This window comes from Schistocerca piceifrons, chromosome 3 (genome assembly GCF_021461385.2).
Source record: "Schistocerca piceifrons isolate TAMUIC-IGC-003096 chromosome 3, iqSchPice1.1, whole genome shotgun sequence".
Taxonomy (NCBI): Eukaryota; Metazoa; Arthropoda; class Insecta; order Orthoptera; family Acrididae; genus Schistocerca; species Schistocerca piceifrons.
This window is the reverse complement of record NC_060140.1, coordinates 202798626-202825675: the sequence shown is the minus strand read 5'-3', so window position 1 is coordinate 202825675 and position 27050 is coordinate 202798626. Positions and strand designations below refer to the sequence as shown.

Below are 27050 nucleotides of genomic sequence, written 5' to 3'. Positions count from 1 at the left end.
ATGACCTCAGAAGTTAAGTCCCATAGTGCTCAGAGCCGAGTCACTGCTGTCGGGGAAACATGATCGTCATGAAGTGGGGTGCGTGGTCTGAAACTCCTTGGCCGTCATGGTGCCCTGCACGATCTCCACAAGACACATGGATGCCGACAAGAATGTTTCCCAGGGCACAATGGAGCTACCGCCAGCTAGTCTGTCACACAGTACAGGTGTCAAGAAAGACGACGGATTGACCCCCTCCCATAAGCATGATGAAGAACGTATCAGGATTCATTAGACCGTGGAATGCTCTGCTACTTTGCCAACGTCCAGTACCAATGCTAGTGTGTTCATTTCAGTCGCAGTTCCCGGTGTTGTACAGTTAATAAAATAGGTAATTGTTGAAAATTGCCTTGAGGGTAGCTCACACTCGGGAGTACAGTGGTTGCCCTCGGTCTGCCGCCCGCCTTCGCCGTGTGCGTAGTTCCGTTTCTGCTGCGTCTGGAGAAATTTCAGTGTCGGAGCCCGCGCTCTCCTAACAAGGTTAAGTCCCCAGCGGTGGGAAACACTTTATACGGTGATGTAATTTAAGGTCCTTGGAATCACACCCTGCAGCCATTCGCCATGGTGGGCCCACGTTCGCGAGTAATCGACAAAAAACCACGGAATATTTTTTCGTAGATTACTCAAAAATGAGACCTTAACCTAAGTCGCCCTACAGACTTGCTTCAAAAAGTCGGTCTCACCGCTGGACAGCTCTCCTTGTAAATTGAAATCCATTTTCAGCTACCATTCGTGGATTTTCTGGTACGGAGAAAAACCGGACGGAGCACTGCGATAACTGGGTTTATCGGAAGAAAACCCACACGGACCAGTACCCTCACGGCTCTAGCTCTCATCACTCGTCACAAATGGAAGGAGTGCTAAACACTTTGCTTCGCAGAGGTCGTGTGATCTCCGACAAAGCCTAAAATGGGAACTGGACCACATCTGGAACGTGTTGCAGAAAAGCAACTGTAGCGACCGCCAGATTTGTCACGCCTTCGAGCGAACGATCACACCACTGCCGATTCCCGATGAAGACCAAGCTAAAAAGATAATCTACATTCCATACGCGGGCAACTTGCCTAGAAAAATCGGTGCAATTTCAATACTACAAAATGTCTAATGTGTCTAACGCCCACTGGCCGAAGAGCAATTGCTCTTTCAAGACAGCAAAAGACCATTTGGGGCTCCGAAAATCTGAGGTATATTACATTTCAAGCGAGTGCGGAAATACATATGTCGGATGACCATTCGCACAGTTGAAGAAAGGCGCACGAAATACAAAAGGCACACAGATCTCCAGCAGTCTACAAAATCGGCAGTTGCTGGAAACTGCGTAGAAACCAACTACAAAATTAAGTACAAAGATACGAAAATTCTGCACAGCACAGCCGACTGTTGATCTTGTGTAGACAACGTCGTCATCGAAATCTGCCTGCCTGAAAACAAGACACGACACACACAAATATAAGCGCCTTGACGGCGTTTAATGACCATTCAGTGCAGACGCCCTCTTCGCCCGAACTCTAGCGGGAAACAGCTTGATGCTGCGAACGAAGACGGTAATGGACAGGAGATGCTACGTATGTTGCGTGCGACAAGTTGGGAATTTGGGATACACGTGAAGCGTCCTCGCATAGGCGAACGGCTTATGCGACTGCTCACGTAAAGCTGGAAATCAGGATTTGAGTCCTGGTCCGGCACAAATTTTCACTTGTCGCCGTTGAATTTATTTAAATTCCCAATTCCGGCTAAGATCGGAATTTGTTTCTTCATATGTTGGTTATTGTTAACACTAATCAAATACACCACATCCTTTCCATAAAAAAATCAAATAATGTCTATGTTCCTGAGACATTTTGAGTCTCAGCTTTATCCGCGATAGTGATGTAGACTGGTACAAATTTTAATCCATTACTCCGGACTACATAACTATCATGGATAAATTATCGTTCAAATGATCTGCGGGACACATAACCGAAAGGTTCAACCGTGTCTCACGGGTCAGAGTGAGGCTGCCGACCTAAACTTAGTTTATTGTAGCAGTGTAACAAATTAATCTGGATCCGTCAATAAATGTTTCCGATTAACGTGCAGAGTAGCACGTCCCGTAGTTCGTCTCGCGCGGCCACAGTGCGTCAGTTCTGGCCGCCACGACAAGGTAGATTTCGCGCGACACTACGACAGCTCCGAATTAAGGAAGGAAGGAACGTTTCGAACCGTATGGACTTCTCTGACTATCCAATCTCGACAAGCAAAATAGTTTGCAGATAAGTACAGATAAGTACTTACGGTCTCTGTCAGACTTCTTTAATACAACTGAATTATACTACAATGCATTGCGCGGCCTTCCCTTTCTTCTTTAACCTATTGTGTGTTCATCTTGAGTTCATAGCTGAGGTCCTGCTTCACGAAGCTTGTGTAAAATACTTCGGTCTGTGTTGATTGACGCATTACACTGCCGGAAAAAAGAAGACCCTCAAAGACACAATCATTTTATTTTCAAGTGAAGTGATACGTAGTTAGCCATTATAAGAGCATATGATAACAATTTCAGTCCACTTAAAAATCACAGTAAAAGGTGTCCGCACAGTCGCATCAGCACAGCGTACGTAACTCTGGCGATGACGCAGGCGTGTATTCTCGCATATAAACGGTCATATAGTTGTCGAAAGGCATCCTGCGATAGATTGTCCCAAACATCTCGTGCTTTTTGTTGCGATTCGTCAGTGGACCTTGCAGGCCTTGGAAAACGACTAAGTTCTCACTTCATCATACCCCATGTATGTTGAACTGGTGACAGATCTGGTCAGCTTTCTGGCCAGAGCACGTTGCGTTGCACCAGCCGTATGTGGACGTGCATTGTCCTGCTGAAAAAGCACATTACCTTTCTCCCGAAGAAATAGCAGTAGCACGGGAGTAAGAGCTTGTGCAATGTATCACACTGATTATTTTGCCCTGTAGAAACACCAGTGTGACCATGAGCTGTAACTGATGTTCCCCAACAGCTTGAAACCTGGAATGGCACCTATGTGTCGTGAGTGAATGCACTCTGGCATAGGTAGCTCAGCAGGTCTACAGCATACACGTGTATGTCTATCACCCACATACAGACGAAACCTACTCTCGTCACTAGTCTGGATAGATGTCTCGTCACTGAAGACAAAAGAGCACCATTCTACTCTCCAGTGAACTCTTCAACGAGACGACAGTAGCCGCTCTTGCCGGTGTCATGTCCGCGGTAGCATGGGCAGAGGCACACCTGATTTTAATCCTGTCACAAGCAGACGGTTTCCAAAGAGTTTCTGATGACATACCGGGCGTAACAAGTGGCCGGAAGTCATCGACAGATCTACACTGTGATCAGAAGTATCCGGACACATGGCTGAACATGACTTAAAAGTTGATGGCGCCCTGCATCGGTAATGCTGGGATTCAATATGGTGTTGGCCCACCCCTAGCCTTGATTACAGCTTCCACACTCGCAGACATATGTTCAATCAGGTGCTGGAAGGTTTCTTGGGAATGGCAGCCCATTCTTCACGGAGTGCTGCATTGAGGAGAGATATCGATGTCGGTCGGTGAGGCCTGGCACGAAGTTGGCGTACCAAAACATTCCAAAGGTGTTCGATAGCATTCAGGTCAGGGCTCTGTGTGGGCCAGTCCATTACAGGGATGTTATTGTTGTGTAACCATTCTGCCACAGGCCGTGTGTTATGGACAGGTGCTCGATCGTGTTGAAAGATGCAATCGCCATCCCCGAATTGCTCTTACACAGTGGGAAGCGAGAAGGTGTTTGAAACATCAATGTAGACCTGTGCTGTGATAGTGCCACGCAAAGCAAGGGGTGCAAGCCCCATCCATGAAAAACGCGACCACACCAGAACACCACCGCATCCGCGTTTTACTGTTGGCACTAGACGCCCTGGCATATGACGTTCACCGGGCATTCGCCATACCCACACCCTGCCATGGGATCGCCACATTGTGTAAAGTGATTCTCACTCAACACGTTTTTTACACTGTTCAATCGTCCAAAGTTCACGCTCCTCTCACCAAGCGAGGCGTCATTTGGCATTTACCGGCGTGATGTGTCGCTTGTGAGCAGCCTCTCGACCATGAAATCAAAGTTTTCTCACGTCCCGCCTAACTGTCATAGTACTTGCAGTGGGTCCTGATGCAGTTTGGAATTCCTGTATGATGATCTGGATAGATGTCTGCCTATTAGACATTACGACTCTCTTCAGCTGTCGGCGGTCTGTCAATCAACAGACGAGGTCGGCCTGTACGCTTTTGTGCCGTACGTGTCCCTTCACGTTTCCACTTCACTATCACATCGGAAGCAGTGTAGCTAGGGATGTTTAGCAGTGTGGAAATCTCCCGTACAGAGGTGTGGCATAAGTGACACCCAATCACCTGACAACGTTATAAGTCCATGAGTTCCGCGGAGCGCCCCATTCTGCACTCTCACTATGTCTGACTATTGAGGTCGTTAATATGGAGAACCTGGCAGCAGGTGGCAGCACAATGCACATAGTACAAAAAAACGTATGTTTTGGGGGTGTCTGGATACTTTCGATCACATAGTGTACATCTAGGTCATACTCCGCCACAAACCTAATGGTGAGTGGCGAAGCGTATTTCTAGTACCACTAACTAATCCTCCCTGCGCTGTTCCATTCGTAAATGGCGCGTGGGAAGAAATATTGTCGATAGACCTCTGTATTGGCTCCAGTTTCTGGAATTTTCTGGCCTTGGTCATTGCACGAGACGTATGTGGGAAGTAGTAGTATGCTGGCAGACTCTCGATATTTCAGTATTGAACCTCTCTGTAATGCACAACGCCTCTCCTGTAAGTATTGCTAATGGAGTTTGTTGAGCATCTCGCGCTGACTAAGCGATTCCGTGACGAAACGTCTCTCTCTCTTCCGTCAGTCCTACCTGATAAGTATCCTATGTTGATGAACAACACTCAAGAATAGGTCGAACAAGCGCCTTAGAAGGTACTTCCTTCGTGGATGAGGTATATTGTGGACGAAATGTTGCGTTTAAATGTGAAGTCCATTCGAGCACAGCATAATAGCCCAAAACATTTTATTAATGGCGACGTTTCCGGCTGCGAAAGTTTACATTTTACAGATGAATCACTAACATTACAGCCTCTGAATATGAACATGTTTCACCCTGGTACCACTGAAAAACCCTTGAGGATGTTGCAGTTTTTCCTCAACAATGCGTAAGTTTGTTGCCCTCTTCCGTCGCTGTTGTGACGATAGCCTCTGTGTGTTGTTGCAGTGGACACGGACGTGCTGGGCGGCTACAGCGCGGTGAGTTTCAGCGAGTTGGAGCGCGAGGCGGCCGAGCTGCCTGGGGACCCCCTCAGTGACGCAGAGACCCTGCAGAACAAGGAGCGCCGACACGAGTCGCCTCTGGCGCTGGTGCTCTACACGTCCGGCAGCACCGGCGTCCCCAAAGGTACGTCGCACTCTACGTTTACACCAAACTCGTAACGCAAAGTGACTTTCCTGCGGCTTGTCTTCGGGTCCACTAAAATGACAACCAGACGAGGAGACAAAAGCTTGATCCACGTGAACACATGATACAAATGGTCACCTTTGAAGGCATTCGGATTCGATTGTACTAGCTCGACTAATTAAGCAGTTCATAACACTTATCACAGCAAACAGGGGAATGAATGTTCGAAAAATCTTCCGCCGCAATACGTACACGGGAACGAATAGTGATACTATGTCTGATTTACCGATCAGAGTACAGTGTGTCCATCCCCGACTCCTCACAAACGAACTGTAGCCAACTTGCTTCTCGTAGGTGTTGCCCCATCTGGGTTGTTCTCCGTCGGTCGCGAGCCCTATCGCTTTTGATATAAAGAGTGGATAATAATGTGGCAAGTTGTTAAATTTAAATGCTAAGCGTAATAAGAATCGTAAGATGTTTAGGATGCCAACTACTTTTATTTATCCAATTGCAGAATTAGTTAAACGATTTCTAGGACCAATATATCGTTATAAGTTTCTTTTGATTTACGTCTATGGTCACAAACTTTTTGATAACAGATTACCGGTTTCGGTCTTTAAAGACCATCATCAGATCTGTCTCATAAAAACAAAGTCCTAATGTACTGCAGCCATAGTGGCATCGTCAAATGTTAAACGCGGAATCAGCACCAGCATCGTCAAATACATATAGATATAGTGCATGTGATGTTATCTACATGTATGTGACATATAGATATGGTGCATGTGATGTGCATGGGGGCTTAATTAATAAAAAAATACAAAAAAGTAATTTTAGTAGCTCTGTGTCCTGTTACGAAGTCTCGTAACCGGTTGGCCCTGACTAGTATTAGTACGCAATCTGACTGCAAAAAATAATAAAGAATGAAAGGAAATTTCCGTTAACACAATTGATTAAGTCCCCTGCAACTATAAAAGCTACGAAACAACAAAGCGCAAGTGTAACTGTTCTGTGTGTGGTAGTGTGGTTCAACGTACATCTGGCACGGTTCTTCCTCAATACGACAAGAAATTTTAAACACCATTTACAATGAACTAATTGAAAAACCACAAATACTATAATTGCACATAGAAACCAGAATTAAAAGTCTAATACATGAACACTAACCAGATGCTTTGTTGACTGAACCTGTCACCATGAGGCATTATTAAGGAGATTTAAAATAAAAAATTTTTGTTACCTCCATATATATTGACGAAAAATACACTGTGATCATTGCAACATCTTCCATATATAAATTACACCAACCAAACGGCATCTACTCTCTCGCCCAACAGAACAATAACTGCACACGACATGGTCTCAACTAGTACTGCTCTCGACATCCTCTCAACAAGCACTGCCCACGGCAACCTCTCTACTACTACTGTTGCAGTGGAGGCGGCGCAATAATACTCTATGGCGCAATCTTTGGCGCTGTGACTCAGTGTAGCCACCTTTCAGATGTTATCTATATGTATTTGACGATGCTGGTGCTGATTCCGCATTTAACATTTGACGATGCCACTATGGCTGCAGTGCATTAGGACTTTGTTTTTATGAAACATATCTGATGATGGTCATTAAAGACCGAAACCGGTAATCTGTTATCAAACAGTTTGTGACCATCGATGAAAATTAAAGGAAACTTATTACATATACGGGTCACTGTGTCGCAGCTTGTGAAAATATATCGTTAATATTCGTAACAAGCTTCCTGGACGTTAACCATTAGTTTCCGAGCACCGTAGTCACAAAATGTTTCACACGGTCTTAGAATCAACACGAGATCGCACAAATGTTTCCCGAGGAAACTTATACAATTACTTCCGTCTTTACGCGGATTTGCACTTCACACACTAGTTCGCTGCTTGAGAATTTACATTAACACTTCGCCCAAGTACGTAACCCCAGGCAATTTTTCAACAAACTGTTCCGTCTTTACGCGAGATCAGATCTTATTCACGGATTCACGTATTACCTCCTTGAAAACAGATTGTAGACTAGTAGGGAGCTATTTTAGCAGTTTGGCACCTGCCCCCTCAGGGCGATCTTGATTGCTGTATCCTTTCAATCAATAAGGAATTTGTAATTATCGTTTCCTGATGAATTGAGTGATATTGTAATTATTATTAACAAGTTTTCAGTGTAAGTAACGTCTTCAGCAGGGTTAGAGCCATGTATCAATATTCAAACAGTAAATCTAAATGATACAGATTACCTTCTGGGCGCCCAGTATTGTAGGTGAATCCCCACTGACTCCCTCTCTGTTCCCATAAGATACGACGCTTGCTCTCCAGGCCGTCCTCACGCTATGTGGGCATCTGGCGCGTCGTTGGATGAGTCTTACTCCTGAACCTGCTACTCGCTAGCCTCCCGTAACAAATTTATCCTATACTATGCGTTAAAACATGGCAACAAAAATTTAATAAACGTGGGCAGGGGTGTGGCAAAATCTTAAAACTTGTCTCGTAAGAAATAATCAGATCATGATACTGACAAACATTTAAAGGCAAGATTCTCATTTCCGCTTCATGAAGTACTTCGTTTCCCACAATAAACCTTTGCGGCCTCCGTGACCTCGTGGTTAGCGTTATTAGGGATAAATGTGTAGCTGCAGTTGGTTGGTAAAATATAAAAGTTTTGCTCAACAGAAGATTTGTGGTAAGGTCACACGTCATAAAACAACATTCAAGGGCAGCGATCTTCAATAAGCGCTACAGCAAACTTTTAACAAAGGTTAATACTTCAACAATGTGAAAAACAGTAAAACTTCAGAATATTAACAATCTTTCTAGGGTTCCGTACCTCAGATGATAAAAGCGCAGTCTTTATACGATCACTTTGCTGTGTGTAAGTTGAAAACGTTCTTCTCAAGAACAGGTCGGCGTATGAAGTTCAAATTCATGTCACACACTAAGATCTACAGGCCCCTGGCGGTGTAACACATGACAATGCAACCAAAAGATGCTGCCATTTGTCACATATTTTGATACTCGCAAACTCATCAAAACCTGTAGGGCACTTTCCGTCGGTCTAGAATCATGAAATTTGACATAGATTTAACAGCAAAAGTAAACGATCAATCCGAAAATTGATAATCTACAATCATATCCCACGAAAACAAAAATTTCCTTTTCATTTATGACTACCTGAATTGTCAGATTTGTAATTAAAACATTCGAAAATGTCTTTAAATCCCCTGGGACCGATATCTTGTCAGTGTCAATGTTGATACTAGACAAAAAAGTAATATTCTCGACTTGAGGAATGGATGAAAAAATGTGTATGTAACTAAATTTGTAGGGGTCGTACTCGCACCTGGCCAATTTTTTTAAAAGTTCATTCTACGTTTTATTTGAAGATAAGAGCCTGCTCTTGAAAGCGTCGACTGACTAGTCACCTTACTGCAAACGGTGATTGAGCCAAATTTTAATACTTTCCTAATTTATATTTCTGTACGGCTAAAACTGTGCTAAGCTGCTGTTTCAGTTGCACACCTAAGGTTTCCAACAAAAATTAGGTGTTCAGTTCTTGGTAAATTTATCGACCGAATTTAAAAGTTTAAAATGCTGTCATAATCCACTCATTAACATGTATAATCTTACTTTCACAGTTTAACACAATATGTTTTAAAATTAAGAAGTTTGTATATGATTTCCGACATCGGAAATCGCGACGCGCAAACTAACACACTTCATTTATCTAATGAGAGCACTTAGCTACGTCGAACTAACTTTGCAGATGCTTTCAAATCTCATAGAAACTTTCCCTCGCCGACATCCCCTCATAAAATGATGAAACGAGAAACCGTTATCGATTGCTAGATTTCGCTGTTCACACTGTAAAACTTCAGTATCGTGCATGACGGTTCAATTAGTTACTACTTCACTTCTAACTCTTTCGCAACACATTTATCAGACATTATCCACCTATCCCACTGAATGCACCTGCAAAATTATCATTGTACGACACACTTTAGGCGATATGACATAATAAATATTGAGATGTGTGAAAAACTAGCTTTTCTTATAACAGATTGCAAATTACCCAGACTATACGCGTCCACTGTTTTGTAATGAAAGCACTTAGCAACGTCAAACGAACTCATCTGTAAAGTAATCAGACGTTTTGGAGGTATTTTATAGGTGGGCGTTAGATTCTTTACTGAGTATGAATATGGGATGGGAGTAGGTTACCAGTATCCTACAACCACCAGCCTGCCTCCAGCTGAAAGGGGAAGTTCTAATGTAACGAAATTGACACGCAGGCTACCAAAGTGGAGTCAAATAGAAAGGCTTGTACCAGACTGAGAGTCAGGACATCTATTCACTCATAAACACACAAAATCTGTCTTCGCAGAGACACCAATTTTTTTAAACTATGCAGTAGACGCTCCGGAGCAGCAGATAAGAGATCACCACAGACCAGTATAATGATCCTAGGCTAAATAAACTCTGGTGGAGGAACATCCCAGCGAAAACCATACCGTAGCACAAGTTTCCGTATCAGGAAAGCAAGAAAACAGTCGGAGTGCAGTCCATGAGAAGAAAAACTGCGTAACGAGGAATCAATAAATGGCGTAGCAGCTGTTAATGACATTCACGGTAAACACAGCATTGGCTGTAAGGTACAGCTGATCACTTGATTTGTACAGCGCAGCCAGACCAGCTGACCACACGACATGCAGAGAGTAAAACTCGCAGCAACTGGAAGCTCACACTGGTAGTAGTCCAGACATTGTAAATATAGCACTGAAACGATGCTTGCTGTGCATACCAAATAGCCAGCACCATAAATAACATCCAAGTGCTACATCTGCGAGTAAAACAAATTTGAAACATACAGAGCACAGGGTAGCTGAAAATAAATCATAACAGTACATCGTGGTAAGGAGCAACGAATCCAGTTCTTTTAGAGCATTGGTGACAAAAGGCAAAAAACCGTACAGAAACACTAATTTATTCTATAAGCGTGGTTTTTTGTGCAGAATACTACAACTCAGCAACCTAAAACTGCAGCCCCATTAGGGTTATATAGTGTGGTAGCGTTTCACCCACCATCTGTGAAGGTTTCGGATTGCACCTGCAGGAGTTGGGCTCAATGACACAGGAGTGAAAATAAGGCATCACAGCAACAGACTTCTTGTGGGAAGTCGGTGAAGAAGTTAGGAATAGAGTGCCGATGTGTCAGAGACTGGGTTGAATGGCCGAAATTGGCTGGGAACCATCCAAGATGTTCTAAGTCTTTAAAGACGTTAGAAAATGTCCCATCAAGCTGTTCTAGCAGGTACACGGTCCAGCTCAGAAAAGGCGATGTCGAGATCTGTGTGTCAGTATAATATTGGAAATAGATTACAGCGGATCTAGGAAAAGTGAAAGTTACAGAAAATATTATGATAAAGACTAGTCTCACAAAATACATGAAAATAAAGAGCAAGCGAAACGGTTTCTTTTCAGTTCGTATGTCGATAAGAACTTCTGCCTATACTACGGCTTCCATGAGATAAAGTGCTATGTAGGTATAGTAACATTGCCTCAGTCTACGGGATAATTCTAAAGCGCACTGTGGGAATATACTCAATTATATCTGCGGCTTAAAATTTCAAGATCCGTGGCGACTTCGTAAACTTGTCTTTTCTGATGCGAGCATAGCTGTGAAACTAGGGGAAAATTAGTTTTTTTTTTTTTTTTTTTTTTATTTTTTGCTTAATCTGTTGCACACAGTAAGTCATAACATACGAAAAGTGTCATTTATATCATCAGCAGTTGAGTCTCCGACGCCCGTCCTACGCATATTACTTGTGAAGGAAGCGCTTTCTTATGACGAACGTTCTGTGCTGTCTACTGCATGTCCAGTATGTAAAACACGATATTCTGGTGACCTCTGTGCCACCGTATCTTCTGTCTACTCTTCCTATGCGGTATATGTCCTAGCTTTAAGTTCAGGGATAAGGCCAGACTATTGAAATCCTGACTAAGTGGCCGTTAGGTACGGTGCGACCTTTGCATGTAGGTCTATTAGGCGTACTTATGCTGTTGGATGCATAGGTTCTGGTATCCAGAGAAAGTTCACTGGAGTTCCACAGTAGCTCAGCCATCTTCAGCACTATGTTCATAAGATGAATGTTCTTGTTCTTTCGTATCGCTGCGGTGTTGAGTCGATAGTACACTTAAGCCAGACAGTCATGATCTTGTTCAGTCAGTGTCCTGGGCTGAACTACTCTTTTACATTCTAATTTATGATGTCCATAGATCCAAAGATAGTAGTGTAGATCGAAACTGATTACCCTGTAATTACCACGCAACTGACGACAAACACGGCAAAAATTACATTCTTATCGTGGAGATTGAGTCTGCTCATTTATGTTCTACATTTTTGCGGCACAATCATATGCGTACTGCACAATGTCGTAGCCGGTTTCGACCAGCCACTAGTCATCTACAGACTCAGTAGATAAGAGATGACAGAGCCGTTATACAATTGACACACTCTACTGATTCTTCGTCGCCTCTTTTTATGAACACTCAGTCCGAAAATGACCACTGGCTGGTCAAAAAAGTATGAGAGATTGTTAAATATCATGTGAGTGTATTGTAAAATATTAAAAAATTAAAGGCAAACTTTTGTTTGGATAAAGTATAGTCGTCGAAGATGTTGAGAAACTTTTATCAGCAATTCCTTACAACTTTTCAAAATTGTCAATCGTAGTAATCTGTTAAACCGAGAACTATTTTTAGTAATCGTAAGGAGTACGAGGTGTAATTTCAGCTCAATAATGATTAAAGTCTTAAAGAGAGGACATAGCTGCAGCTTTTGTTGATACTGTTCCTTATAATGGATCAGTTACCCGCTAATTGGAGCTCATTACGGCTATTTTCCTCTGTAAGAGGGTAGTCAAAAAGTATTAATTACCACCACGAAAAAAATAGTTACGTAATTGTAGGTACTTTTCTATAATCGTGGTACACACTGAAATATCTACACCACAGTGTCATAACACGCCGCTAAGTGCCAAAAAAACTGCGCAGTTTTTTATCAATGGACTGCACATTCTGTTTTCGACCACTCTAACGGCGTGTTATGACAGTGTGGAGTAGATATTTCAGTGTCTAACGGAGTTGTAGACAAGTACCTATAATCAGTTAATTATGTGACTCTGTTTTTCTGAGGTCACAATTAAAACTTACTGATTACTCCTTGTTAGACTTCCAGAAACACAGACAAGAGGAAATTATTGCATCTTATTTTACGAGAGCCCTGAAATAAGTTGTCATCTGGTGCTGCAGAGGTGTGAGCGATGAGAGGAGAACAGAATGTGAGGTGCGCGGTCTCTGTTTCCTTGTAGGAGTGCGCCTGACGCACGCCACGGTGCTGAACCGCCTGCGATGGCAGTGGCGGACGTTCCCGTTCTCAGAGGGGGAGACGTGCGCCTTCAAGACGGCGCTCAGCTTCGTGGACCACGTGGCCGAGCTGTGGGCGCCGCTGCTGCAGGGACGGCCTCTCGTCGTCGTGCCCGCACCCGTCACCAAGGACCCCCAGCGGCTCGCGCTCCTGCTACACGACCACCAGGCAAGGCACAGGCACACACTTCCCTTACCTCCTCTTCTCTCCCTCTCTCCTCGTCCGATCCTCCCTCTCTCCTCGTCCGATCCTCCCCCTCCTGTATCTCACTCCTGTATCTCTGATAAAGATCTGTCTGATATTCGCTGTACAAGCCATAGATACGTGACAGTCAAATCACGAGATTGCAAATGTACTGGTCCAGCTTAAGTAATGGCCCTATGGGGTTTCTGTACTCAATTGTAATCCTGTTCCCCCAACAATCTACGAATGAAATGTAATATCAGTTTTTTTTCTACGTTTAAAGACCTGTCGAAGCGTAAATTTTATTAGTGTTTCTGGGTTTCTTTACGATCGTCCAGCGACGATGTTTCACTCCAAACAATAGCATAGACACCGAATAGTCTCATAGTGCTGCTAATCCTATCTGCTATCTGATGATTCGTTATGTATAGAGAGATCCTATTACGCTTCCATGGGGAATCCCCGATGTTACTTCAGTTTCTGTAGAAAGTTTGCTGTCCAATTTAACATACTGGCTTCTATTAGTCACATTTGTTGAGCACATCACATGTGTGTGGTGTGTGGTGGTGGTGGTGGTGGTGGTGGTGGTGGTGGTGGTGAGAGGAGAGGAGATCAATTAGTCATGACAGAAAATTGTGTATCATTAGCAATACTTGTTCAGAGAATATATGCATTTTCATTTGCGTAAAAAAGAGAAAATAAAAGATGGAAAAAATATTAGACAAATATAACAGTTACGATAAATTTTTCATTTAGTTCTTAATAAGATAAATTTACCATGTGATCAAAAGTATCCGGACACCCGGCTGGAAATGGCTTAAAAGTTCGTGGCGCCCGCCATCGGTAATGCTGGAATTCAATATGGTGTTGGCCCACCCTTAGTCTTGATGACAGCTTCCACTCTCGCAGGCATGCGTTCAATCAGGTGCTGGAAGGTTTCTTGGGAAATGGCAGCCCTTCTTTACGGAGTGCTACACTGAGGAGAGGTATCAATGTCAGTCGGTGAAGCCTGGCACAAAGTCTGGGTTCCAAAACATCCCAAAGGTGTTCTATAGGTTTCAGGTCAGGACTCTGTGCAGGCCAGTCCATTACAGGGATGTTGTTGTGTAACCACTCAGCCACAGGCCGTGCATTATAAAGGCAGGTGCGCGAGCGTGTTGAAAGATGCAATCGCCATCCCCCGAATTGCTCTTAAACAGTGGGAAGGAATAGGGTGCTTAAAACATCAATGTAGACCTATGCTGTGATAGTGCCACGCAAAACAACAAGGGGTGCAAGTCCCCTACATGAAAAACACGACAAAACCATAACACCACCGCCTCCGAATTTTACCGTTGGCACTACACATGCTATCAGATGACGTTCATCGGGCATTCGCAAAACCCACATCCTACCATCGGATCGCCACATTGTGTACCGTGATTCGTCACTCCACACAACATTTTTCCACTGTTCAGTCGTCCTATGTTTACGCTCCTTACACCAACCGAGGCGTCGTTTGGCATTTACCGGCGTGATGTGTGGCTTATGAGCAGCCGCTCGACCATGAAATCAGTTTTCTCACCTCCCGCCTGACTGTCATAGTACTTGCAGTTGGTCCTGATGCTGTCTGGAATTCCTGTGTGACGGTGTGGATAGATGTCTGCCTATTACACATTACGCCGCTCTTCAGCTGTCGGCGGTCTGTCAGTCAACAGCCGAGATCGGCCTGTACGCTTTTGTGCTGTACGTGTCTCTTCACATCGGAAACAGTGAACCAAGGGATATTTAGAAGTGTGTAAATATCGCGTACAGACGTATGAAACAAGTGACACCCAATCACCTGATCACGTTCGAAGTCCGTGATTTCCGCGGAGCGCTCCTTTCTGCGATCTCACAATGTCTAATGTCTGTCTACTGAGGTCGCTGATACAGAGTACTTGGCACTAGGTGGCTGCACACTGTACCTAAAAACACATGGTTTTGAGGCTGTCCGGATACTTTTGATCTCAGTGTATGTGTATGTGAATATGCTCTGGAATGGTGTCGGAGCACATTAACATCTGTCGTAGTAATCATTCTTTTCGTCCTTAAAAACAAAAATAGCTATCGTTAAGGCAGAGGCATTTTTACCTGTGGTCACTTGAAACATTAATACTTCTTTATTTCGAGTAGTTACGTATTTCGGACGCTTGTATGGCTTTCGGAAAAGATTCGGGCAGCCATGCCATTCGAGCTCTATGCCCCTTAAATCTGGAGCAGGGCGTATCTCGCTGTATATTTTACGAAAAAAAGTTGGTAGTGTGTCTATATTTCGGTTTTTATTTTCAATGAGTATTTCGACAGGGTTTCCAACATTCACATGAGGGTTCTCATGAGCTGGTGAAGGTGTCGCACCTGAGGGATGTGTGTGTTTGTATGAACCTTAGGTGTAGTGTGAGGGTGGGTGGACCTCAAAGATGGGTGGTACAGGAGCTGTTATTCGGGTTTGCCAATATGGCGTTCATCTCGCCCATCTGGCGTTATGGGTTCAGTAGGCTAGCGGGGACTTCTGTAATCAGTCTGGAGTATAGCTGGCTGCAGCAAGACAGACGGCGTTCAGGATAACTCGGCAGTGCTGATGCGGTGGCCGGCAATGAAGCTCCCTGCGGTTCGGCTGTCGCCAGCCACGGCGTACAAATGGCGCCTGACAACTGCTGTCAAACTGATGCTTGAAGGTACTCCACCACGGCTGCCATCGTATTATGGTCACCTATTCGAACCTGCCTGGCGGCTCGATCAGCGCCTTTGAGTAACGCCGCATCCTGTTTGGCAGCGAAGGCGTGTTCCGCCGGTTGCCGTAATGCTACGTCGACTGTTCGCCACCGGAGTCTTGCTACACGTTGACGCAAAGTGTGGGGAGCTTCGGAGGTCGGACGCGTCGTCAATCGCGTAGCTAGCCATTCTCAACATAAATTTGCAGTTTGAAGTCTCAAATGTCCGCCTTGATTAAATATTCAAAATCGAAATAATAATTTATTTGGTCTTATAAACCAGTCGTGATATTAAGATTAGAGTGCATATCAAAGACACATAATATGATATGGACGTGATAAATGCAGGTTACACAAATGTATGGGCTGTCAACTGCACATTGCGGTTTGTGATCCTGAAGATTTTTCCCGACGTCTTATGTGATTATGCTCTTCACGGGTATGCTGCCGGATATGATAGTCTTCAATACACGATATTTCGGCGATCCATCTGGCCGCCATCTTCAGGTGAGATTGCTGAGACACAATCACGCCGGCGTGATTGTGCCTCAGCGATCGCACCTGTAGATGGCGGCTAGATGGATCGCCGAAATATCGTGTATTGAAGACTATCATATCCGGCAGCATACCCGTGAAGAGCATAATCACATTGCAGTTTGTTCGCTATGCACCATTTGTCGGATTTTGTGTATTTATGTAGTCACAGCCTTTAACACAAGGACTTGTCTATACAAGACCGCCTAAATATTATCTCCACGATGACTTGTCATTTAGACAGGTCGGACACTTCCTTAGATTCCAATTTGTATTTGAGAATGGCCACAAGTCCGGAATCATTGTGTGGAATAAATGAATACAAATCTACAGTCAAATGGGAGAAACTTCTTTCAAAAACAATCTATAGTGCTTCAAAATACCTCCGTATGGTTAGAGTCCCAGGACCCACTAGTGATACACGCTCTCGCAATAAATTTGCGTTAAAGGTTTAACACAACACTGCGAGTATTAAATTTAGAAACTGTATATACGTCTGGAGGCAGCGTAACTCTTCGTCCAGTATTTGAGAGTGAGAGCACGTAGCGATTTCCAGCAATTTCCTAGCTGAAAAATAATAAGTTTGCTTCCTACATTTTCGCTATTTATGCAGTAAAACTTCAGTTTCAGGCCTGACGTTTTAAGTTATTGCTTCTGTATTATTAAGTCTATTCAAAACACAGTTTCATACAGTATCCAGATACACCCCAGAATGTACCTGCAGAATTATATCATTGTACGACATAGTCGTATAGTTTAGAAGATATGACCTCATAGTCATCGATATTTGTGAGAAACTATGTACATGTTCGCCAAAAAGGTCTTCCATGAACATGTAAAAGGTACAACTTTTCTCGTTTATTAGTTTTGTTTGGTTTTGCTTTACTTTTTTATGTGATTGAATAATCCAAAACTACAGGAACTTGGACATAAGTAGGATTTTGCGTTCAACCACAAAAGTTTTACGTTCTCAACTTCAGATGTTTAACATTCATGCATGTACAGTAATGAGACATTTGAAGATGTTTTATACTCAGCACTCAATCAGGATGGGATGGTGCATTTGACTATATTATACTACTGATCTATTCCTATAACTTGGCCTATTTTCCTAAGATGTACGTATCCAGATCTTTCGTAAGTCCTGATTTCATTATGGATTCATAAAAAAATGTAGCTTACTTTTGGACTACGACGCATGCGCAGGTGAGCCGCCTGGTTCTGGTGCCATCGCTGCTGCGCGCGCTGCTGCTCTACTTGGAGCTGCAGCCGCGAGGAGCGCTGCTGTCGCAGCTGCGGCTGTGGGTATGCAGTGGCGAGAGCCTGCCCGCCGAGCTGGCGAGGCTCTTCTTCCGCCGCTTCCCCGGGCACACGCTCGCCAACTTCTACGGCAGCACCGAGGTCATGGGTGACGTCACCTACCACCTGCTGCGCTCAGAAATGGACCTGCAGCTCTTCGACAAGGTCCCCATAGGTAATACGTCGGCTGGTACATCCAAAGCGGTAACGCTGTCACCAATCACACTCACCCAGGATGGAATTTAGGATTTTGGTGTGAGGGGAAGGGGGCAGAGTTCGTAGAAATTTTTTTTCACAGTGCCATCTCCAAACTATCTAGAGTAAAGCAAGCCGTTATCCGAATGTGTTAATATTTTCGAGACTGTTAAGTCTGAAAACTATTCTGCAAACAATTCAGGTCTTTTATATTAAGAAGAAACAGACAGAAGTTCTGGTGGGAGACGGGGGGGGGGGGGGGGGGAGGAGGGTTGCGCGCTTCAGCCTCTCACAGTGCGCCCCAACCCCCTGGATTCGCCTCTGCACTCATCTAAAAATCCTTAACTCTTCCTGTCTCGGTGACGTCACATCATAAAGCATAGAAACTGACTAGCAATCACAAGATGAAGATTTAAATGTGGATGAAATATGAGTCAACAAAACAGCTTGTGTGGTGTGGTGTTTACATAGCGGCGGTATTTGATCTGCAGGTGTTCCAGTGGACAACACTTTGGTGTACGTGGTGGACACTCAGTTCCGGCCGGTGCTGGCTGGTGATGCGGGGGAGGTGCTTGTGGCTGGACGCAATCTGGCGGCTGGCTATGTGGGCGGCAGAGACCCACACCGCTTCGTCGCAAACCCACTTGCTGTTGACAGGGGTGAGTAAATAACGCTACTCTGATGGAGCTCTCACCTTTCCACCTCGGTGCCATTGACACAGATACACTACTGGCCATTAAAATTGCTACACCAAGAAGAAATGCAGATGATAAACGTGTATTCATTGGACAAATATATTATACTGGAACTACATGAGATAACATTTTCACGCAGTTCGGGTGCATAGATTCTGAGAAATCAGTACCCAGAACAACCACCTCTGCCCGTAATAATGGCCTTGATACGCCTGGGCATAGAGTTAAACAGAGCATGGACAGCGTGTACAGGTACAGCTGCCCATGCAGCTTCAACACGATACCACCGTTAATCAAGAGTAGTGACTGGCATATTGTGACGAGCCAGTTGCTCGGCCACCATTGACCATACATTTTCAATTGGTGAGAGATCTCGATAATATGCTGACCAGGGCAGCAGTCGAACATTTTCTGTATCCAGAAAAGCCCGTACAGGACCTGCAACATGCTGTCGTGCATTATCCTGCTGAAATGTAGGGTTTTGCAGGGATCTAATGAAGAGTAGAGCCACGGGTCGTAACACACCTGAAATGTAGCGTCCACTGATCAAAGTGCCGTCAATGCGAACAAGAGGTGACGGAGACCTGTAACCAATGGCACTCCATACCATCGCGCCTGGTGATACGCCAGTATGGCGATGACGAATACACACTTCCAATGTGCGTTCACCGCGATGTCGCCAAACACGGATGCGTCCATCATGCTGCTGTAAACAGAACCTGGATTCATCCGAAAAAGGGACGTTTTGCCATTCGTTCACCCAGGTTCGTTAAGTACACCATCGCAGGAGCTCCTATGTGATGCAGCGTCAAGGGTAACTGCAGCCATGGTCTCCGAGCTGATAGCCCATGCTGCTGCTAACGTCGTCGAACTGTTCGTGCAGATGGTTGTTGTCTTGCAAACGTCCCCATCTGTTCACTCAGGGATCGAGACGTGGCTGCACCATCCGTTACAGCCATGCGGATAAGATGTCTGTCATCTCGACTGCTAGTGATACGAGACCATTGGGATTCAACACGGCGTTCCGTATTACCCTCCTGAACCCACCGATTCCATATTCTGCTAACAGTCATTGGATCTCGGCCAACGCGAGCAGCAATGTCGCGATACGATAAACAGCAATCGCGATAGGCTACAATCAGACCTTTATCAAAGTCGGAAACGTGATGGTACGCATTTCTCCTTACACGAGGCATCATAAAAATGTTTCACAAGGCAACGCCGGTCAACTGCTGTTAGTGTATGAGAAATCGGTTGGAAACTTTCCTCAGGTCAGCACGTTGTAGGTGTCGCCACCGGCGCCAACGATGTGTGAATGCTCTGAAAACCTACTAATTTGCATATCACAGCATCTTCTTTCTGTCGGTTAATTTTCGCGTCTGTATTCAGTCATCTTCGTGGTGTAGCAATTTTAATGGCCAGTACTGTATATACACTCCTGGAAATGGAAAAAAGAACACATTGACACCGGTGTGTCAGACCCACCATACTTGCTCCGGACACTGCGAGAGGGCTGTACAAGCAATGATCACACGCAGCGGACACACCAGGAGCCGCGGTGTTGGCCGTCTAATGGCGCTAGCTGCGCAGCATTTGTGCACCGCCGCCGTCAGTGTCAGCCAGTTTGCCGTGGCATACGGAGCTCCATCGCAGTCTTTAACACTGGTAGCATGCCGCGACAGCGTGGACGTGAACCGTATGTGCAGTTGACGGACTTTGAGCGAGGGCGTATAGTGGGCATGCGGGAGGCCGGGTGGACGTACCGCCGAATTGCTCAACACGTGGGGCGCGCGGTCTCCACAGTACATCGATGTTGTCGCCAGTGGTAGGCGGAAGGTGCACGTGCCCGTCGACCTGGGACCGGACCGCAGCGACGCACGGATGCACGCCAAGACCGTAAGATCCTACGCAGTGCCGTAGGGGACCGCACCGCCACTTCCCAGCAAATTAGGGACACTGCTGCCCCTGGGGTATCGGCAAGGACCATTCGCAACCGTCTCCATGAAGCTGGGCTACGGTCCCGCACACCGTTAGGCCGTCTTCCGCTCACGCCCCAACATCGTGCAGCCCGCCTCCAGTGGTGTCGCGACAGGCGTGAATGGAGGGACGAATGGAGACGTGTCGTCTTCAGCGATGAGAGTCGCTTCTGCCTTGGTGCCAATGATGGTCGTATGCGTGTTTGGCGCCGTGCAGGTGAGCGCCACAATCAGGACTGCATACAACCGAGGCACACAGGGCCAACACCCGGCATCATGGTGTGGGGAGCGATCTCCTACACTGGCCGTACACCACTGGTGATCGTCGAGGGGACACTGAATAGTGCACGGTACATCCAAACCGTCATCGAACCCATCGTTCTACCATTCCTAGACCGGCAAGGGAACTTGCTGTTCCAACATGACAATGCACGTCCGCATGTATCCCGTGCCACCCAACGTGCTCTAGAAGGTGTAAGTCAACTACCCTGGCCAGCAAGATCTCCGGATCTGTCCCCCATTGAGCATGTTTGAGACTGGATGAAGCGTCGTCTCACGCGGTCTGCACGTCCAGTACGAACGCTGGTCCAACTGAGGTGCCAGGTGGAAATGGCATGGCAAGCCGTTCCACAGGACTACATCCAGCATCTCTACGATCGTCTCCATGGGAGAATAGCAGCCTGCATTGCTGCGAAAGGTGGATATACACTGTACTAGTGCCGACATTGTGCATGCTCTGTTGCCTGTGTCTATGTGCCTGTGGTTCTGTCAGTGTGATCATGTGATGTATCTGACCCCAGGAATGTGTCAATAAAGTTTCCCCTTCCTGGGACAATGAATTCACGGTGTTCTTATTTCAATTTCCAGGAGTGTAGATAGATGGTGGTGTGTGTGTGTGTGTGTGTGTGTGTGTGTGTGTGTGTGTGTGTGTGTGTGTGTGTGTCCTCAGAACTGGAGTTGTGGGTAGCCTCTTTAGTGGGCATGGAATTACTTAATCACCAATTTGTAAATACAACAAGACTTTAACTACCTATGGTAATGCTTACTGCTACGTTACGCCCAGCATTATTGTTCTTAGATCTTTAACATTGGCAGTGATCATAAAGCACAGACGACCGGCCCGAAATCCCAGAGAATACGATCAGTGCCTTCATGGAAAAATATTTTAGATTGCCTGCGGAACTAGGGTTGTACCCAAGCGTGCACATCTTAGTTCAAAGCAAATAGACGACCAAGAATGTCGCTCTTCAGGCCTTCAAAAATATGGAAATCGCCTGTAAAGAGACCGGACTGTGGAGGATGTGTACAGGGCTTCCCAAGCGAAACTTTTGCAGCGTACTCAAAACTCCGTTGGCAACATGTGGGCCAGCCCAAATGTCTCCTCATAGATGCTCGTACACACCCAAAACTCCCAGGTGCGTTCCGAATTCATTGACAACCATCCGCAATTCGTTCCCGAAGTTCATCAATACTATCAGAAGGGCTTTATGAAAACACAAAACCTTTTAAATATTCCAACATAAAAAAATTTAGCGGGCTCAGTTAGGAGGATCTGGGAGGGCATGGTATTGGCAAGCCATGACCTATACGCTTACCATCGAAACCATTTACCAGATGATAAAATCAAACGAGGGGAGTTTATCGGTGTGTAATTTCCGTCTCACTTGCGGTGCTCCGAAACTAACATCGTTACACGGTAAGTGTTCTAATATTGGCATGAATGCGCCTGTGTGTGCGGCGTATCGAGGAAACCATTGGGTTCCGGATTTACATTTATTAGGATCATTTGTTCGATTCATTGTTCTCTATTCGCCCCCTTCGTTTGTACCTCAAATACATCAAAAAAATCCTGTACATGTAGATGCTGAGTGTCAACAAACTTAGGATGTAAAGCCGACGGACGGGCGTTTCTTTTATGAGGAGCTCTTGTACATATTGCATCACACAGGGATAGCGCAATACTCTTACAGCTACGCAACCTATGCTTTGCGCGAGGTGAAAGCCGACGAATACTCATTCCCATCTCTAGCATCATTGTCGTCTTAGTTCCTTGACCTGGTAACACGTTAGCAGAATTGCCGTGTACCAGACAGCGCCGGTTGGACAACATTTTTGCACACAAGCGACATATTATTAGGTGGTCCTCACACACACACACACACACACACACACACACACACACACACACACACACACACTCACTCTCTCTCTCTCTCTCTCTCTCTCTCTCTCTCTCTCTCTCTCTCCCCCTCCCCCCCCCCCCCAATCCTTTCTGTCGTACACACGTATCAGTTTTTCACTACTAATTGTCAAACGCACTGTACACAAATCTTGCATTTGGACGCCCTTGGCGCCTTCTTTCAACTTGACGCTCCAAGCGGCCACTACTATTATTGTGATACGTCCCGTACAGAAATCTTGAACTGTGGCGCGTCTGGCGCCCTTTCAACTTTGCGCCTCCAAGCGGCGGCTTTTGTCGCTTGGATCTTTAACCACAAGCACGTACTCGACACTTGTGGTCGTGCGGTAGCGGTCTCGCTTCCCACGCCCGGGTTCCGGGGTTCGATTCCCGGCGGGGTCAGGGATTTTCTCTGCCTCGTGATGACTGGGTGTTGTGTGCTGTCCTTAGGTTAGTTATTTTTAGATTTAAGTAGTTCTAAGTTCTAGGGGACTGATGACCAAAGATGTTAAGTCCCATAGTGCTCAGAGCCATTTTTCTCGTACTCGACATCTGAGCTAATTCGTGTCAGTTTCACGGTGAATGGTGAAACAGTTTTGAGATATCATGCATGCATATGGTTGTTGGCTCACGTGCTAGTAGACAGTACCAATTACAGGTTCTGGCTTTCTTCAGTCTCTTACTGAACTGATATATCTGTCATTTTGGCGGAGCAGGCTACGTCTTCGCTTTATGAAGGTATTTTTCTTCCTGGGCGCGAGAGAGGGTAGTGGAGGGGAGGAGGAACAGCTGAACCCTTGCTCCCCAAGCTGGATACGCCCTACTTAGTCAACGGCCTTGCCGCAGTGGTTAACACCGGTTCCCGTCAGATCACCGAAGTTACGCGCTGTCTGTCTGGGTTTGCACTTGGATGGGTGACCATCCGGTCTGCCGCGCGCTGTTGGCAAGCGGGGTGAGGTAAACTGAGGAGCTACTAGTTTGAAAATTAGCGGCTCCGGTCTGGGAAACTGACATACGGCCGGGAGAACGGTGTGCTGACTACATGCCCCGCCAATGACGCATGTGGCTGAGGATGACACGGCGGCCGGTCAGTACCGTTGGGCCTTCATGGTCTGTTCGGGAGGAGTTTAGTTTAGTCATACGTTTTTATTTTATATTGTGTTCTGGAATACTATGTTGAAAACCGCGTTGTTCGTTTGATTCCATACGTCACTGTGCAGCGCGTGGCGGAGGGTACTTTCCAACGTTATGTGTTTATTCCCTCTCCATCACTTGCGAATGGAGCACAGAGAAAATGACTCTGTAAGCTTCCCATGAGCTCCATTATTGTCTTATTCTATTCTTGGGGCGTTTACACGAACGAAACGCGTAAGTACCAGCTGACAGTGTGCCAGGTGCAACCGCGGCGAAGGTAAGATCGCGTTCGCAATGGCACCGACAACGCTCGTCAGAAGCAGTCGCCAGAGGTAGCCTGATAACATCGGTGACAGCTTGGTCATGCCATTCGTCATTTTCTGGCAGGGCCAAGCAGATTAGGTTAGGTAAGACTCTAGTCCATGTATAAAGTAGATTAGATTTAAACTTCCAAGTGTGGGGTGGACACAGACACGTCTCTTCTTGGAGAAGAGCGCAGCAATGCGGCGTTTGCCATTGAAGAGATGCGCCAAATGAGCTATATCTGTCTCGTAGAGATTGTTTCGAGTACTGCAAACACTTTGTTACTGGAGTTACCAGACAAGTATTTTACTAAGTGTTCCGGAAATACGTAATGTCAATTATACACAGCACTAAGGATCTCTCCAAAACACGTTGTTCAGAGTATTGTTTATTACGCTACAGTGGCAACTTCGGTGTGTAAAGGTTTTGCCAATGAGGTTATGAGCACATAATTGGTGCTGGTGCTGCTAAGTTTCTATGGGACCGAACTGCTGAAGTCCCTAGCCGCGCGGGATTAGTCGAGCGGTCTTGGGCGCTGCAGTCATGGACTGTGCGGCTGGTCCCGGGGGAGGTTAGAGTCCTCCCTCGGGCATGGATGTGTGTGATTGTCCTTAGGATAATTTAGGTTAAGTAGTGTGTAAGCTTAGGGGCTGATGACCTTAGCAGTTAAGTCCCATAAGATTTTTTACACACATTTGAACATTTCTTCATCGGTCCCTAGGCTTAAACACTACTTAATTCGACTTACGCTAAGGACAACACACACCCATGCCCAAGGGAGGACTCTAACCTCAGAGGGGGCGGAGCGACGCGAACCGTGCAGGGTGCCCTAGGCCACGTGGCTACCCCGCGCGACCACACAATGGTAAATTTACCTGGTGAAAGTAGATGTTTCTATTACATGGCGATTGGATAACACTTTGTGAGAGTATACATATATCATTTAATGAATGGAAAGTAGATTTGTGGTTTCACAGGAGCTCACTTTGTTCTAAAAACTGCTAACATTAATGTAATACTGACAGTAGGTACAGTCAGAAAGATTCTACCACTGGAAACTGCATTGCTCTTGGAACATTTGCCCATTGGATATGAGAGATGTAAGATTTTTGGTGGCAGTAGTATTTCAGATACAGTGTAGCGTTTAATAATGAAAATAAACTATATTACAGTGCGCCTTAGGGCACTTGCTCCAACATTCAGTATAGAATAATGTAAAAATTTCGTAGTATTTAGAGTGCAAGAGTGAAAATATTCAAACTTGAAACTATTTTTCATAACGCGGAATAGGCTTGTCATGGGAAAGATATAATCGTCAGTTGTCAAATATCGAAGTGTCACTTCTAGTTTCATTTGAGCCAGAATTGCATCTTTAATATAATCTCACACCTCTGGGTAAGCACGTGAAATCTGTTTTGCTGAATTTATATGATGTTGTGCAAACATATATCAATTAACGTTGAACGGCTGTCATTCGGTGTACGTGTGAAGGACACGGTCTGAAATAAGATACTGTGAACACCTAAAGCACTGTTAAGTGGCAACACGTACGTACACATTTGCAAACCACCTCATGCAACAGAATAACCTGCCTACTTGCTATAAAACGCCAGTAAGCAGTAACGATTTGTAGACAGGTAATGTCCATCTACAACACCCCAAAAATATCCACTACAGGAACTTTAGTCATAAGCTACACGATCCTTGTCACTTGAATAAATTGCTTTCCGAGGTTATAATCACACCTAAAATTTTGTGGTTAAGATTTTGCCTACCTGTGCTTTCCAATAAACATGTGATTTCATTCTGTCGATAAATGGAAATGTCATGTGGCTAGGGCCTCCCGTCGGGTAGACCGTTCGCCTGGTGCAGGTCTTTCGATTTGACGCCACTTCGGCGACCTGCGCGTCGATATACGAAGTATATGCCGATTATGATAGTTTTCGTCCTCAGAACGCCACAAACTACTCTTTCAACTAAACTTTTCAGTTTCTCACAGTCCATGTCTCGTGTCGTGTCGGCCATTATGACCGAAAAACTGATTTGAATTTCACTCACTGTCATCCGAAAGTTGTATGTTCTGGCGATGAGATCTGCTACATTTCGACAGGGCATGTAGTGGCAAACTGTATTGAAAAGATCGGCCGTCTGCGGATGATGTCGGCCGCCGGTGGAATCCACCGATTTCGGTGCCGCTGTGACCACAGCCTAAGGGACCAAAAAAGAAGCAACGGTCCGCGCAAGCTACGAACTTGGAAATACCGCAGCAAACCGTGTGGACGATATTGCGACTGCAGTTAAAATTCAAACTGTACCACCGTTGCAGTCCAGAAAGAAAAAAGATTATGGTGTTAGTTAACTGCAGAAGTGTCGTAAAGTCCGTGAATTAGTTTCACTCATCAGTGACAAAAATGCCTACGTGGTAACGAGAACAGAAAGCTTGCTGAAACTGGTTGCGAGTAGCAGATACATCTTAAATTCGAACTGGAAAATATACGTTGAAAGTTATTTGTTGCCGTAAAGAGCTCGACAGTATCTATTGTATTCGTTACAGATTCTGAATGAGAAATAATCTGGGTGTACGTAAGACTCAAGTGGCAACCGTTCACTTTCATAGACTAACATGCCCTAAAAGCCGTAGTAGCGGAACGCTTTAAGGAAACTTGGAAAAAAATCGCATTTGTGTGGACTGATCGTGCTAGATCTACACCTATACCCTGCAAACCACTGAAGTGCTTGGCGGAGGGTACTTTCCACTGCACCTGTTATTACATTTTTTCCATTTCATCCCCGTATGGAGTACCAGCAGAGTGATTGCTTAAATGCTTCTGTGCTTGCTGTGATACGTGTAATATTGTCTTCGTAATCCCTGTGGGAGCAA

At 45.3% G+C, this 27050-nt stretch overlaps 1 protein-coding gene across 2 annotated transcripts in view; it reads left to right on the top strand.

Annotated features, from left to right (window-relative positions):
- Nucleotides 1–27050, top strand: part of LOC124788112 (chondramide synthase cmdD) — a 146302-nt gene that overhangs the window by 98855 nt on the left and 20397 nt on the right. For both annotated transcript variants that reach the window (XM_047255236.1, XM_047255235.1), the window contains exons 4-7: nucleotides 5317–5496; nucleotides 12884–13107; nucleotides 17595–17862; nucleotides 18374–18541. In XM_047255236.1, coding sequence (XP_047111192.1) covers nucleotides 5317–5496; nucleotides 12884–13107; nucleotides 17595–17862; nucleotides 18374–18541 — 840 coding nt within the window. The remainder of the gene's footprint in view (nucleotides 1–5316; nucleotides 5497–12883; nucleotides 13108–17594; nucleotides 17863–18373; nucleotides 18542–27050) is intronic.